Source organism: Crassostrea angulata, chromosome 9 (genome assembly GCF_025612915.1).
Source record: "Crassostrea angulata isolate pt1a10 chromosome 9, ASM2561291v2, whole genome shotgun sequence".
Lineage (NCBI taxonomy): Eukaryota > Metazoa > Mollusca > Bivalvia > Ostreida > Ostreidae > Magallana > Magallana angulata.
The window spans coordinates 20,917,298-20,935,140 of NC_069119.1; the positions used below are offsets into that span (position 1 = coordinate 20,917,298).

At 32.3% G+C, this 17,843-nt stretch overlaps 1 protein-coding gene across 1 annotated transcript; it reads left to right on the forward strand.

The window, feature by feature from the left end:
• Positions 1-12,310: 12,310 nt before the first annotated feature.
• LOC128163481 (uncharacterized) lies at positions 12,311-13,887 on the forward strand. Its single transcript, XM_052827096.1, has one exon. The coding sequence runs from the start codon at positions 12,355-12,357 to the stop codon at positions 13,744-13,746; it is 1,392 nt and encodes a 463-aa protein (XP_052683056.1). The 5' UTR covers positions 12,311-12,354; the 3' UTR covers positions 13,747-13,887.
• The last annotated feature ends 3,956 nt before the right edge of the window (positions 13,888-17,843 follow it).

Below are 17,843 nucleotides of genomic sequence, written 5' to 3' on the forward strand. Positions count from 1 at the left end.
TTCCTGTTCTTTGGGGTGGGGGCGTCAGGATCAACTGTGGGGCCTATGACTTAGATACCAATTGATACCCGTTGACAAAAAAAAAGAAAAAGAATATATGGTTCAGGGGTGGGGATCTCAACCACTTAGAATATATTTGGTTGATTTTTTGTTCAAAGGAGGTAATGACCAATCCAAGGGCCTCTCACCTAAATACCATTTGATGCTCCTTTACACAATGAACAAAAATATATCTGGTATAGGGTTCAGGATCCAAAGTGTTTTCACAATAATTGGGCACTTCCTGATCAAGGGAGGTCAGGACCACCCCTGGGGCACATGACCTTCACACTATTTGATGGCCTTTGTCATTAGGAACAAGAATATATATAATTCAGGGTTCATGATCCTAACCGCATTTGAGATACATGGTAATTTCTATTTCGTGGTGACTGGGGATGACCCCAGGGGCAAGATTTGCTGGGAAATACAAGTGGTAAATAACGGCAATACCCGTCCCGGTAAATACTATTTATTTTCATTCAACTCAGATATACTGGCAAGTACAATTTTTTTGTATTTGTTTGCTTTATTCAATGTAAATCATAAGTTAAGGAAATAAGATAACAACATAAAAACACAATTCTACATGTTAAGCCATTTCAATGTCAGTATCATTAAGATACTTCATTCCCCCATCACATTTTATAAAAATACAAGTTTCAGTCTATGTTGCTTTTTCCACCCCAAGATATTTATAATCATTCAAAAGACAAAATAAACTAAATCCTGTTTTAATTATTGTAGGTGTTAAATTCAACAGTCAAGCAATCACATGTTGTTTCAACAAATTGACTCTTGACAGCTATGTCCTATTGTTCTCTGGAGATATTTACTTACCAAATGGTTATTTAAGAATATAATTTTCAAATATTTTCTCTATATTTGAATGAAAACTTTAAACCCCCACCTCTATTTAATCTCTCCTAATTTAAAAAACTATTATTTAATCAAACTTGACAAACATTAACCTACGATGCTTTCATACGTTTAAACTCTTCTGGCAAAATGGTCTTTGAGAAGAACACTCTTAAATATTTTCTTGATGTTTTCTTTTGTAAACATCCCAACATATGTTGTGGCCTTTTTCTACCCCGAGATGTGATTTCATTAGCAAACTTGAATAAACACTACCTGACTGTGCTCCCATTCAAGCTACAGTATTTCCTGCAAAATGGTTTTTGTGAAGACAATCTTAAAAAATTTTCTCCTCTATATTTTGAGTTCCTGTGTAAGATTAATTTGACTCCTTAATGTTGCCCAACTCTATCTCCGGTGGACAATGATTTGAATACACACAACATGAATATGTTTCTATATAAGTAACAGCTTTTCTGACCACAAGGATTTTGAGAAGAAGTTCTATGAAGATTTCTAAAAAATATTCCTTGATAAACATTGAATCACCTATGAGTAGCTGCACCTAGGGATCATCATTTGGACAAACTTGAATTTACACTACTTAAGGATGCTTGCACACATGTTTTATCTCTTAATAGAATAGTTTTATTTGCCTGGTGGTTTTGGAGTAGAAGATAAAAATGTGAAAACCTGACATCAAATACGACAGACAGTGGACAAATTTTTATCAGAAAGCTCACTTGAGATAAACAAAGGTAATCAAAGATTACTTAGCTCACCGAGACGAGGCAAAACCTTAATGAGGCATCACCTTTATCAGACAACCCTTTTCATATTATATGAAAATCATACTTTATGAACTTGGATATTCATGGACACTGTTTTGACACAATATGGTATTTCATCTGTTAAAAAGTTGTATGATAATCATATGTTCATTTCATACCGTTTTATATGATACAATGTTTATCATCATTATCATAATATAATATACAATATTGCATCCTATCATACTTACAATATATATCATATAATACAATAAAATACTGTAATAAACAATAATGAGATATGATATTTTAACAAATGATATGATATTGTATTGTGTTATAAATATTTGTATTTTATTACATAATACAATATCATATCACATAATACATCATAATATTGCAACATATGGTATTATATAGTATAATATAGTATGATATTGAATTGTATGATACTGTATCATATTTGATACATAATATGATGTATCATATGATGCAATATAATTTGATACAAAATTAAATCATATGAATTGGTACAATATCATTTGATATAATAAAATAATATATAATACAATATTATACATATTGTATCATATAATACAAAAATATATATTACAATATCATAAAATACAATATCATGTGATGTAATCATATATAATATAAATCAATATCATATTATACAATATCGTATGATATGATATAATATAACATAACAATTATATCTTATAATACAATATTATAGAATAAATATCATATTAGTTACTGACTCACTACGGATATATATTGGGTTGATCAATCTCATAGATGGCTAGGCGAAGCAGAGCCGTCTATGAGATTGATCAACCCAATTTATTTCCGTAGTGAGTCAGTAACTAACCTAATAAGTGTTTTGTTTTCCCGAGGACTATCAAGCGACATATTCATTCACATAAAGTGCATGTACAAGATGCCTCACATCTCGTCCAATTAAACTCATTTAACCTCTTCAAAATTATCAATACCACCTTTAAAATACGCTTTTAAAATCTTCACTTCACCCATATTACTCACAATGTTTTGTTGCTATTCAATTGTTAACCTCTGCACAGATTTGAGTAAATTTAGACGCTGACATTTTGTTCTGATCCAGACACAACGTGACATCAATATTCAAGGGGCAACTACTCTAATTTAAAAATAATTCCAAAGGGCCACTACTCTAAATATTTTTTTGAATTACCGAACACGATTTCTGTGTTAAATAATATGAAATATGGAGATGAGTAGGTGAGGAGGTGGCCAATGACGGCCATATTGCCTAATATTAATCCTCAAAGAACCTACATAGAGATATATGAGGTAATCACGTGCCATGTTAAATCCAATGGAAATGTGACATTTCAGTCCAATGGAAAACAAAATACAATATTGTATGATACAATATTCTATAATAAACAATATTATATCATACAATATCATATATAGCAATATCATATGTAACAGTATCATGTGATAATATAATAAACAAGAGATGTTTGTGAAACACTTATGCCCCTCCCCACCTTGGAAACATTATCATGATAAACCTGTATACCAAATTTTATTTCAATATGTTCATCCTATGCGAAGAAAATGAGCGGAAGCTGCAAATAAGTTGAATTTTTCTAAGTCAAAGGGCCATAACTCTGTCGAAAATTACTCTATCATAACCAATATCGAAATTAACCTAAATATTATCATGATAAACCTGTATACCAAATTTCATTTCAATATATTCATCCATTGCAAAGAAAATGAACGGAAACTTTTGGTGGACCGACCGACCAACAGACAGCAGCAAAGCAATATGCCCTCTCTTCTTCGAAGGGGGGCATAATAAATAATACAATATCATTAATACAATCATTATATTATACTGTATCATAATATACAATACTATTCATAACAATATCATATTATAAAATATAAAAAAAATTGATACAATATCATCTCGTATCTTTTAACTTTTTACAATATAACATATGATATTATATTGTATCATATTAAACAACTGTGTATCATATTTACAATACTTTATCATAGAAATCATGTTATATCATTACACAACAAACACATCTATCTATCAACCAGGTTTGAGTGAGGTAGGAGATTTTTTAAGCATCCTTGATTATTGAGATAGGCTCTGCATCTGAAGCTACCTCATTTATAATATAGTTATATCAACTATGCATGCTTTTATCTATTAAACACGTGACCTGTTCCAAAAAACTAAACCTCATCCAGCATCTGAAACCTATGGCTCAGATTCAGCATTCAAGCCTGTTTGGTGCATCAGTGTCATAAGACACATTATCCATGCAAGTTTGGTAAAGTTAGGACCAGTAATAACTAAGATATCATTATCAGATGGCACCTGTTTCAAAACTTTAACGAGCTATTAAAACCTTAACCTCCTCCAACATCCGAAAACTATGGCTCAGATTCAGCATCCATGGCTGTCAGGTGTATCAGTATCTTAAGACACACCATCCATTCAAGTTTGGTGAAGTTAAGACAAGTAATAACTATGATATATTTTTTAGCATCCTTGATTATGGATAACAAGCACTGCATCTGAAGCTACCTCTGCGATTCATTCATATTAGAGTTTAATCAACTATGCAAGTTTGAAATAGTACATGTACTATTATCTATTAAACATGTGATCTGTTCCAAAAAACTTTACTTTATCAAGCATCAATGCAGATTCAGCATTCAAGCCTGTCAGGTGCATCAGTATCATAAGACGCATCATCCATGCAAGTTTGATGAAGTTAAGACAAGTAATAACTAAGATATCACCATCGGAGGGCACCTGTTTCAAAAACTTTAACGAGCTCTAAAAACCTTAACCTCATCCAGCATCTGCAAGCTATGGCTCAGATTCAGCATTATTGCCTGTCAGATGCATCAGTATCATAAGACACACCATCCGTGCAAGTTTGATGAAGTTAGGACCAGAAGTAACTAAGATATAATCATCAGAGAGCACCTGCAACAAAAATTTTAAACAGCTCTAAAAACCTAAACTTTCTCCAGCATCTGAAACCTATGGCTAAGATTCAGCAGTCAAGCCTGTCTGGAGCATCAGTATCATAAGACGCACCATTCATGCAAGTTTAGTGAAGTTAAAACCAGTAGTAACTAAGATATAATCATCAGAGGGCACCTGCAACAAAACTTTAACCAGCTCTAACAAGAGACCCACAGGCCACGTTGCTCACCTGAGCAACAATAGACATTATAAAATCAGCTTTACGGAGCAATATACCCAAAAAAATATGGACAATGTTATACAACAGATCCTGTATATAAAAATATCCCTGGATATTCTGTTTATCATAGATCCCTTTTTGTCACAGTATAGTAATTTCACATATTGAACATTACAATTCTCAAGAAGATCTAAATCAAATGGGATATAAACCTACATCAAACATGTGAACCCCAAGAATTGTCCAGAGGCCAACCTCTAAACAATTTTAAAGATTAAAAAATATGTCAAAATGCTTGCATATAAGTTAAACCATATATTATAACATTTGAATTTTGCTGAATTTAAACTGTTTTCTTTTGTAAAATTGGACTCCCACCCCATGTGGCTCCATCCTACTCCTGAAAAATATGATTTTGTCAAATTTGAGTCTACACTATTCCAAGGTTGCTTTCACTAATGTTGCACCTTTTCTAAGAATTTTTTTTTAAAGAAAAAAGATTTTTCTTAATATATTCCTTTGTAAAGATTTAACCAGTCCCAATTGTGCCCCTACCCTACCCCCGGGGATCATAATTTGACCAAATATGAATCTACCCTTCCTGATGATACTTCACACAAGTTAGAGCTTTTCTGGCCAGTCGTGTTCGAAGTAAAAGATTTAAAATAAAATTTCTCTTTATATTCCTGTGCAAAAATTTGACTCCTGATTGTGGCTCCACCTTACCCCAAGGGACCATGATTTGAGCCAATTTGAATCTACACTATCTAAGGATGCCTCCACACAAGTAGGCCCAGATGCATGATCCATGCAAGCTTGGTGAAGATAGGACAAGTAATATCTTAGATACAGGACCTGCAACAAAAACTTTAACCAGGTCCGGATGCCGACGTTGACGCCGGGGTTATAGCATGAGCTCCCCTTTACTTCGTCTCGGTGAGCTAAAAATCAAAGATGTCAGATTTAAGCTCATTAATGTAACTGACAGTAAACGTAATGCGTAAAGAAATTTGTGTATCCCTTTTTTCATTTGTTATAGAGAAATAACCACATAGTGAAATTAAACATAGCTCCCTTTGCATCAAATAAAAATAGCCAGATAAAGCTCCTCTCTGTATAAAACCTGTTCGGTTCGCCATAGAATTCACGTCATTTCTATGTGAAAGCAGTAAAATTTTCTTTAATAATAAGACATTCAGTATAATAAAATAAATAGTGCCTGTTTGGGAGGATAACAGTTGAAATTGACACCCCTCCAAAACCATTGTCAACCTCCTCTTCCCGTCGGTTGAAAATAGTTTTATCGGGGTGTCAATTTCAACTGTTGCCCTCTTAAACAGGCACTATTTATATAATATCTATCTAATAATAAAATAGTTATCTCTTGGAATAAAGAACTTTAAATTGAACTAAAAAGTTCAACAGCTGAAAGTGTTATTTGTACCATAGGGGTAGGGTAACCATTTGGCAGCTGTCTGCCTACCAATTTTTTACTATTTCAATCATTGTTTTCAATTTTTTTTTTCAAAAACCCGTTTAAAAATTGATCCCATAGGACTAAAATTTTCTTTAATGAGGATTTCATTTACAGTAAGGGGGCTGGGTGGGCAACAATGTAAACATCAGATATACCATTAAATATAATTTAGTAACAAGAGAAAAGCTGTTAATGTTACAGCAAACCGGGTTTTTCTTTTGTGTGAACAGTATGTTAACCCTGAATTGATAAAACACAACACATCCAGAGAAATGGGGTACCCTACATGCAATATTCTGTGAGAGAATTACCTAAGTTCAGCAGCTGGTATTTTTATAACAAAAATATCATAAATAAAATTTCAAGTAAAAAGCACAGCTCTGATATATGTACATTTGATCTGCAAAACAACAACTTCCTATCTTTTGGAAGAGTTATCTGTATTAAAAGGGTATCGTTTTGGCAGCCGCCCGCTCACTTTTCCAATAACCAGATGTTTGCTTTGGAACACTCGATTAAAAATGTCATACATTTAATATTTAAAAATTGGGGACTTTCCTTTATTTTTACATAAACTCTTCTTTATAAGGAGACTGATACAGTCTAAATATGGTGACAACTATCACTCCCTCTTAATACTCTATATGCATGATATGCAGTGATATGGTTATTTCATCAATTTTTATTTACCTCTTAACATCAAAATGATACTCTTTTAAACAGCTTTTAAGGTGGCACAGGATAGTTTTTTTTTTATACAATTTACTGTAGCCAAGGGATGTGTGTCTTTGGAACTCTGTAAATAGAATTTCCTCAGTTCCCATTTAGCATAAATACCTTTAATTCATACTTTTTAAACCAATCATCAATTTCTGAAGAAAGTTACTTGTCATAACCTGTAAAATTTTCTACATACTGGTTTTTATGAGATTTTGACCCTTTCATATTTTGCTAATTTTTCATGATTTTTCAGCTTTTTAGACCTTCCCCAGCTAATTCCTTGCAAAGGGTTGACCTTTCGTACTGTGTGCATGTTGCACCATCACATGTCCTAAACTTATGGGTGTAAAGTTCACAATGTCCCATCCACCTACTTTTCGTGTTATTTTACCTCCCGTCTGTAACTTGCAATTTCACTGTGGAAAGTCAACACAACAGTCATAGCCGCAGGTTTTGCAATTTACTTCTAATTTCCATGTACCTAACATATGGGGCCTACATATTGCATATTAATTTCAACAAGAGACATCCCTCTAACTAATGATAATCATTAAAAATCATTTCATGAATTTTAGCAACACTCATAATCCTTTAAGTACAGCAATTCTCAAAAATATTGACAGGTACTTTATCAGAAACTGTCCCTTGCTACTTTTAGTCATTTTGTCTTAGAAAATAAAAAGCTTATGCTATTCTGAGAAAGAGTATACCACATTTTGCCAATTCCATAGAAGATTTAGAAAATTATGGCCATTTAAGTGAACCCACCATTTCCACTTTCAACTATTTAACACAGATTCATAGGGTTCTCCATAAGTAAAGCATCTATACCTAATCTTTTAGAGGTCAATTGTTGTTCAACCTCCTTAAATAAGAAACCTTATTCAATTCTATATACACCTACATGATAGTATTATGATAAAAGCATCACATCACTTAGAAATGCCCTTATATGTATACCCTCCCCCTATCTTTTGATTTTCATAAGAAGCATTAGTTTAAACACTTTAACCTAATATTATGAAACTTGAAGAAATTTCCTTGAGTCATTTCTCACACATATTTGAAAACAACCATCACTGATATTAATTGATCTTTTTTTTTGGTAAATGGATGATCTGTAGCATTTTTATTCACAAAAAGACATGCCACCCTTAATGTGATTTCTTGTTTTCATAGAAAGTAAGCTTATATTTATCATATTTTGTGTATATTTCATTTATTCTGGTTTCTAGTCTCCTTTTAACTTTGCTGGTAAGACCTACAAGTGTGATACCTGCTTTTAATTAAAATGAAATTCAAACACAACCAGGTAGCTGGGGAGGCATGATTAATCCATGAAAAATGTTCAAATTCTACATGTTTTCTACATTTATGATGCATATTTACAATAATAGGGTAAAAATATGTTGATTCTTTTTCATTTTCAGAGCAATTATCATAACAGATGTTATTTCAAGGTCAAATGAACATTAACGATATGTAATGTTAAATGAGACAATTGGAAAGAGTGGGTGGATTTTTCAATTCTGTAAATACATCGAAAATATCACTTTTGGTCAGTTTTGGACAGGAAGTATCTTCAAGTCGACTTCAACTCATTACAGTGACTTCTTATCATTCACATTTTGCTTTATCAATGGATATTTATAAATACCTCAGACTTCATTGTTCATTCAAGAGTATGAAAATTTTTTAAGATTTCTCCCGTGAAAAGCCACTCAAAGCTTATCAGGTTTTATACATGGCTAAAAAATCTTACGTTTGAGGATTTTGTATAGCAACAGACCTGGATGATTATGTTGAGAAACTGTGCAAGCTATTCAGACTGACTTTCAAATGGAGAAAATATGTCAAAATTCTGCATGATAAATTTCCGCAAGATATTTTTCAAGGGAAAAATGATAATGACTGTGTAAATGAAAGTATCTTGAAAAATTTCCCTTTGACATCTATTTCAATTGCAGTTCTTTCGCAGGTATGTCTATTTTTATTAAAAGTCGTCCTAACATGCTGCATAAATATTTTTAAACAAACTATAGTATTGTGACAGGATGGGAGAAATAATGACGGAACAGTCAAGGATTTGAACCTGGGCCCCCTAAATCTCCAGTCCGGTGCTCTACCAACTGAGTTATTTGGCACCGATATTTGATCCGGTCTGACAATCAAAGTATACATAATTTATAAAAAGAAAGTTCATGTACTTCTATTACCTACACATAGATATTAAGAGGTCTGTGACTTAGCCATATTTAAAAACATCTTAGCACACTGGGGTAATTCTCTAGATTTCTCGTGCAATATCAGCAAGCCTATTTCCTAAATGTAAGATGCAGCATCCACACTTTAAATTATCGTATAACGTATTCAATGTATCCGACTTTTTGTTAGACAGGTCCACCACAATCTCTTCATTAAGGTATTCAAAATAGCTTGATAAAGCTATATATATGCAATTTTTTCATTTATTTTAAGTAATAAACGAAAAATCCCAATTAACTAACTACTCATATTTGCATCATTGACCATTAAAAAAGTAACCCTTATTAGAGAGTTTTAACATTGCAGCTTTTGAACAATTTTAGGCTTAAAATATATTCCATTGTTTTGGTAACTGTCCATGAATTACAGTCAATTCTTAACTAAACTGACTCATACCCAAACAGACTTGTAATCAAATTGTCGAGTAAAAAATGACATTAATTATAATGTTATGTCTGCCTTCAAAGAGTGTGAAGAATTTTTAAATTTGTGAATCTAATTAATCAGTATTTTAAAGAAAAGATTGTATGTAAACAGAATTTTCTATCAAATGTTGATATAAGAACCTCAATCTTAGGCTAACTTAAAGGTAGTGCTGAAACGAATGTATGAATATTCGCGAATGAATAGCAAATTTCTAATATTCGAATGTATATTTAGCATTCGAATATTCGATCACATGTCTAACACCCATATTAAGCATTGTAAACTAAGCAGCATCATGTTATTTCGTTACAATGGAAAGGAGAAGCTGGACAATTTTACTTTGAACGAAAGAAAAGACAAGCCATCTATGACTGCCATGCTTGGTAGAATCTATTACTTAACCCAGTAATATAGACTCTTCTGCCATGCTTGTTTACCTTGAAAGTAAAAGCATGGTTTACATCGAACGGAGACAAACATTCTGGATTTATCAATTCATAATAGACCCTGAAGAAATAATTTGCTTAAATGTTTGATCGAGTGCGAGCTACGGAGAGTTAATATCGAAAGGTACATAGAAAGTTTTTTTTAAAAAGATACCTTGATATAATTTGTTTTTTCTCTCTCAAATAAACAGAACATTTCTAGAACTATAAGCTATCAGTTTTCTTTTTAATACTATATCAAACATGGCGGAAATATTTGGAATGACTTACGAAGTTACGTATCGGTCTCACACAGGAGTTTGGACTGTAGTATATTATTAAAGAAGTAATCAAACTTGTGATTCTATTTAAAGGACATTTTTAAAAAAATATCAGTATATTATTTGCTTAAAAGATAAATGTACACCCAATTCAATGAATACTCATGCGTTAAGTGTCAACTTCGAACTGACGTGTTTAAGCAGTCTATACATACACCCACTTAGTAATACAAACTTAATACCTTGTCTTTGACATCTACAAATATTTGAATATGAATTGAATAGCACTCACGAATATTCGAATACTGATTTATGGTATTCGTTTCAGCACCATACTTGCCAACCTCCAACATGTGAAAATCTGGTCATGACCAGATTTGGAAAGTAAAAAATCTGGTCATAGCGCGTAACGACATTCACGACATATTTATCATGCATTTCACTAAGGTATATACAATAGAAATATGTGTTAAAACTTGTGTGTAATACATGTACTTTATTGCAAAGAAGCATTTTAACTAACAGTTGCTGATTTTGAATTTTGTAAAGTGATCTGACACAGAAAATGGTAGGTTGTGTTCAGCTAAAAAAAAAAATGCAAAAAGAGTTTCTGCTACATTAACCTTGCTTTTGAACTCTGTAAATGATGGCATGAAAGTTGTAAGCGACTTGGAAGACTTTTGTGTATTAAAAAGCATTCTATACATGACTTAGCTTTTATGAATGTTTAGTCAGATCATTTTGAGCACAAAATCCAATATTCAAATGTGCGTTACATAGAACGCAAAAGCCTCGTTTTGTACTCGATTACTTTGTTTTACCTATGGGAATTCATTTTCCCAGATATGTTGATAGGTACAAAAATATCATTTTCTTTTTGTTGGTTTTGATTCCGTTGGCCCCGATGAAGACCTTTTCTTATTGGAAGCCATCACACTTAATGATTTAAACCTTCGCTTAGTCAAAACAACTCACGATAATAATTACACTTATTAAATAATGTGTCTGTTATAGCCATCGGCATTGTTTACGCGTTACGTAAATCCAAGCTTAGCTTGGGTTCATAACTGGAAGTCAAACGCGCAACGTAATTTACGAACCAAATCCGGAAATCGGGAGATTTTCGGGTTGTTCGACAAAAATCGGGTGAAAAGCATGACCCGCCGGGTCATAAAAAATAATCGGGTGAAGGGTTGAAAAATCGGGTGTGACCCGACGAAAGCGGGTCAGTTGGCAAGTATGTTCAGCACTACTTAAAGGACATGACATTATATTATAAAAAATTCTACATTTATTTCTAAATTTAGTATTGCAATTATATAAAAACCTAACCTTAACAGATTATATATTTTACATTTACAACCCAATTAAACATGTTTACCACCAAACCAATCGATACTTAGTTTGTTTGGGTATGAGTCGCTTTGGGTACAACTTCACTTGACTCCCTGTCCTCCACTTTTTGTACATTGAGGTGTGGATAAGAATTCTTATGATGTGCTGAATTACTATGCCAATCAGTTGTCTTGTTTACCATAACTGACTTCCTTTATATTTCATTCAAGAAGTAACGTGTGGTCATGAATCAATTACCCCAAAAGGAGATACAATTTCGTTTACAGAACAGTTCAAAGTTGAAAACTATCACTGCACCAAAGTGCGAAATTTTATACATGCTTAAAATATAAACATTTTAAGAAAAATGTATGACAAAATTGATAAATCAAGATACTCTGAATAGCTTAATAAGTTATATAGTTTGTTTTTTGTCCAAGCTATACATGTATAGTTAATCAAGAGATTGGATTTTATAAGCTCCTTAACTCTAATATTTCTAAAAAATTATTTAATATTCTTTTTTCCATGTACAGCAACACAACCAGTAGGATAAAATTTTCTGATGGGTTAGGTAAAATATTTAACTCTGAATGTGGTGTCAAACAAGGGGATGTTCTTAGCCCTACACTTTTCAATATATTTATTGATGGTATTGTCAGTGACTTGAAACAAAATGTAAAATGTGAACCTGTACATGTAAATAATCTCAATGTAAACTGTCTGCTTTATGCTGATGATATTGTTATTTTATCAGAGAGCAAAAGTGGTTTACAAACTAGTTTAGATATTCTTTACAACTATTGTTCAAATTGGAAATTACAAGTCAATGTTGATAAATCTAAAATCATGGTTTTTAACTCAAATAGTAAACATCAAAGCATCAATTTCACTTTCAATGGAAATACTATGCAAGTTGTATCAAAATACTGTTATTTGGGTATTGTATTGAAAAGTAATGGGAAGTTTAATTTAGCAACATCTGTGCTTGTTGAAAAGGCCAGAAAAGCATATTTTAAAATGAAAAAAATAATTGGTATTGATAATCCATGTAAGCTCTTAGAAAAACTTTTTGATTCTATTGTACTTCCTGTACTTCTTTATTGTTGTGAAATATGGGGAGTGGATCTCTCATTGAAAGATATTTCAGTTATCGAAAAATTTCATGTAAAATTTCTTAAAGATATACTTGGATTACATTGCAAAGCATCTAATGCTGGTTGTTTGGCAGAATTAAACAGGTTACCACTTTGGTCTAAAATCTCATTCTCAAGCATTAAATATTGGAATCACTTGATAACATCTAATTCTTTGGCATTTAAATTATATCAGGGAACGATCAATTCCAATTCCTGGACTAAGAAAATTTATGGCATCCTAGACAATTTGGGATTCTCAAACATTAGTAATTATAAAAGCACAATCCAACACTTTTTACCAAACATAAAGCAAAGAATCATTGACCAATGTATCCAAGAGCAATCATCAAAAATTTTTAGTTCAGAAAAACTTTCATTTTTTCAAAAATTATATATGAGAAAAAGAAGTCCTTATGTTGATATACTCAGGAAAAGATCTGAGAGATCCTCTATTAGTAGAATAAGATTAAGTGCACATAAACTTGCAATAGAAAGTGGTAGATATAATGCCACAATTAGGAATGAAAGATATTGTAATGCTTGTAAAACTGGTGCAATTGAAGATGAAACTCATTTTCTTTTTCAATGTAAAGCCTATTCTCATCTAAGGAACAATTATTTTAGTAATTTTTATAAGATAAGTAAAATAAATATTGCCAATAACTTGAACAAAGAAAGATACATTTTACATGTATGTTTAAATAGTGAAATACATACTATTTTAAATATTACTGTTAAATTCATTAATGACTGCTTTGAACACAGATGTCAATTAGTCTAAGGAAATGTTAAACTGATCTATATAGATCAGTAAAAATATATATACTGTACATGCAACTATTGTAAACATACAATGATGTTCTTATATATTCATTGGGCCTTTGCCAATTATTGTAATTGTGTCTGTGCCAATAAAATATTTGTATTTGTATTTGTATTTGTCATAGGAGTTTGAACTTGGCAGTTCTATCTATCACAGTATACAAACACATAAACGGTAACGTGTTAAATAAACTCAATCGTCGAGCGAAGTAAATTTGCATACCGTCAATGGTATAACTACAAACTGTCAAAGATTACAATAATTCGGGCATAAATACTTACGATGCTCAATGCACTGATCAAATAATCGGTCAAATAATCGACTACACACACTTCAGATCAATGCTTATATTTCCTGTGCTGTTAAATATCTAATGATATATGTATCTTGATCAATGTCTTCAAATTTCAACGATGTCCCACAATATCTTGTATTTGCGCAGTTTCTTCTCAGACGACGCCAAGTGTATTCTATTTTAAGAATATGACATCAACTTTATTAGATAACTCTTACGAAAAATTTAATCCATCAAATTAAACCACTCGATACTATTTCGGTTTGTGTGTTCCGTGATTTTTTTCTTTTTGATGTATTTTCAGATGTAATCTGCCTAGACACTGACAAATCAATTAAAAAAATTATTATTAATTTATACATATCATTATGAGCATATTTTCTGCTGTATATTACATGTACTTGTCAAAATATTTTTTTTGAGGTTTCGCTGGTTATACATGTATGAGAGGTTTAAATTGCTAGAATATTTATTGCATTCATGTTGTGGATAGAGGAGCTCATTTCAATTTCATTGATATATGACACTTTAATACTGGTCAGATATGGAATGAAAATGCGATACTGTGGCCAAAATTTTTACTTTCGGTTTAGTGCTTGAAAAGTAGGGTAGGTTCAGAACACGAAATGTAACTCGAAAAGAAGGTGATTGACCCCCCCCCATCAATTGGTGATTATTTGCATGGGTATACATAGTACATTTAGCTACCAATCCTATGGTAGTTTATGGCAGTTGCTCGGGACTGGAGGGTGGTGCTGGACCCGTGAAAATGTGAAGAAAGAACAATTTTTCAGAAGATTTTGAGACCGTCCCCGGCTATTCTATATAGTGCTATATGTAAGTTGTACTTGTTTTATTCTAAAATGTTTAAAAATTCTCAAGATTCGGGACCATGTGGCCCCTGCATGCAAATCAATTTTGGCAAATTTAAAAATCCACTGAAAAATTAAATTACATATATGAGCACTATATCTGTCTCACATTTCCTCGACCAAAAAACTATCCCCTGCCACCTTTACAAGATACAAGTGATATAACTTTTTGATATTGTGACCCCTAAAAAACCCTTATTACGTAACACATGATAAAATCATTACATTGTTTGAGGGTCATTTAATTCTAAAAACACATTGTTCAACGGGTGTTAAAAATTCGTTATTGTTCTTGAGATGTATGGGAAAGAGCGTTTTAGGGGCCGATCCCTTATCTCCTTATAGGGACCGTTTAAGGAAAATTTGAATACTGCATATTGTTAAGTACATCATTTTGAGCATCTTTTCCTCTACAATGCATTTCAAAATATTTTTCCTTTCTGAGATATGAGTGATCAAAATTTTGAACTTTTGGCCCCTAAAAACCCCTAATTACGTAACACATGATAAAATCATTACGTTGCTTGGATACATAACTATAAGATTAACATATTTGCTTCTATAACCTTTCACAAAATATCCCTCAGTAAAGGCATACAGATGAAAGACTTTAGAGCCCTTTGGCCCCGAAATTTTAAGGGTCAACCCCGTTTTGTTGATATTAAATTAAAGGTCATCTAAATTTCAACACATTTTGTTCAATACGTGTTAAGAGATTCGTTACCGTTCTTGAGATATATGGGAAAGAACGTTTTAGGGGCCGATCCCTTAACTCCTTATAGGGGCTATTTAACGAAATTTTGAAAATTGCATATTATTTAGTACATCATTTTGACTATTTTTACTTCTATACTGCATGTCAAAATATTTTTTTTTCTGAGATATGGGTGGTCAAAATTCTAGACTTTTGGCCCCTAAAAACCACTAATTACGTAACACATGATAAAATCATTACATTGCTTGGATAAATAACTGTAAGATAAACATATTTGCCTCTATAACCTTTCACAAAATATCCCTCAGTAAAGGGCTACAGATGAAAGACTTTAGAGCCCTTTGGTCCCTTAATTTGAGGGGCCAGCCCCTTTTTCTTGATATCAAATGAAAAGTCTTGTAAATATGAACTTTTTTTGCAATACATGTGTTAACAAAATATTTTTCAGAAAAGAGATAAACTAAGAAAACCGTTAAAAATAACGACGTTTTTTTAGTCTCAATTTTCGGGACCAGGCGAGCTTAAACGCCTTTTGAGCATGACAAATATGAATGCCAAATAGCACATCTACAATCTTTTGTCTACAATCCCTGAAAGTTTGAACTCAATATCTTTTACCGTTTAGGAGGAGATCCCTGGACAAGCCGACCCTCTGAAAATCGTTAAAACGTCATTTTCTCAAGAACGGAAATGACGTCATCAAAATAAAAAAATGTATATTAAGTTCGGATTAATATCTATTAGATCTGAAAATTTCACGAAAATCGGCTGAGCCATTTCTGAGAAATCGCCTGCACAAATTTTGTAAGAAAAAAAAAAATAATAATAGGGAAAAAGAAACCGTACGAAAACAATAAGGTCTTCCGTTGGAAAACGGAAGACCTTAATAATAATGAAAAAGAAACAATAGAATAACAAGAGGGTCTTCCGTTGAAAACGGAAGACCCTAACAATAGAAAAACAAGAGGGTCTTCCGTTGGAAACGGAAGACCCTAATAAGAAAAAAAAGAAACCGTAGAAAAACAAAAGGGTCTTCCGTTAAAAACGGAAGACCCTAATAATTCAACAGATAATAAAGAAAATCTGAAGGTACTAAGTAAGCAATACAAGAGAACAATGGATGGTTGTATCAAAGATTATAAGAAAACCATTACTAAGAAACTTGTCAACTTGCGTTCTACTAACCCGAAAGACTACTGGAAAATTTTACATGGTTCAAGACGGGATGAAAAATGTGCTGTTAGCATTGACGATATGTTTCAATTTTTAAAGGATATGAATGAGGGCTGTGAGAACGGTGAATCTAATATTGATAACCCTGATTTTATTGGTACATGTATGTATGACGATATTCTTAACGGTGAAATTTCTGATGAAGAAATTGTTGCGGCAGTTAAGAAACTTAAAAATAGTAAAGCCGCTGGGTATGATCTTATTGTAAATGAACATATTTCATCTACTCTGTCTATATTTTTACAAGTGTATAAGAAGTTTTTTAATATTATTTTCTGTAGTGGGTTCGTTCCAGATGAGTGGCTAATCGGTATAATCAAACCAATTTATAAAAATAAGGGGGATCCTACTCAGCCGGAAAATTACCGCCCGATATCTCTTTTAAGTTGTCTAGGTAAACTTTTCACTAGTATTTTGGCCAATCGTCTGGAAGCATACGCCACTGAGACAAATCTTATTTATGAAAACCAAGCCGGGTTTAGAAAAAACTACTCAACTTTAGATCATATTTTGACACTACAATTTCTCTGTGATATTTTCATGAAAAGAAAAAAGAAATTATTTTGTGCTTTCATCGATTTTAAACAGGCGTTTGATACTGTATGGAGGACCGGCCTGTGGAGTAAACTTATTTTAAATGGAATTAACGGGAAATGCTTTAGATATATTAAAAACATGTACATGGGTATAAAGTCACTAGTAAAATTAAATGGTATTGCTTCTAATTTTTTTGAATGTAATGTAGGTGTTAGACAAGGAGAAAACCTTTCCCCTTTCTTATTTTCTTTGTACATTAATGACTTAGAAAACTTTCTTTTGGAAAAAAATATTGTAGGTTTACAAAGCATTAGTAATGAAATCGAAAACGAGTTATTATTACATTTGAAACTACTTATTTTATTTTACGCTGACGATACCGTCATAATGGCGGAATCGACAG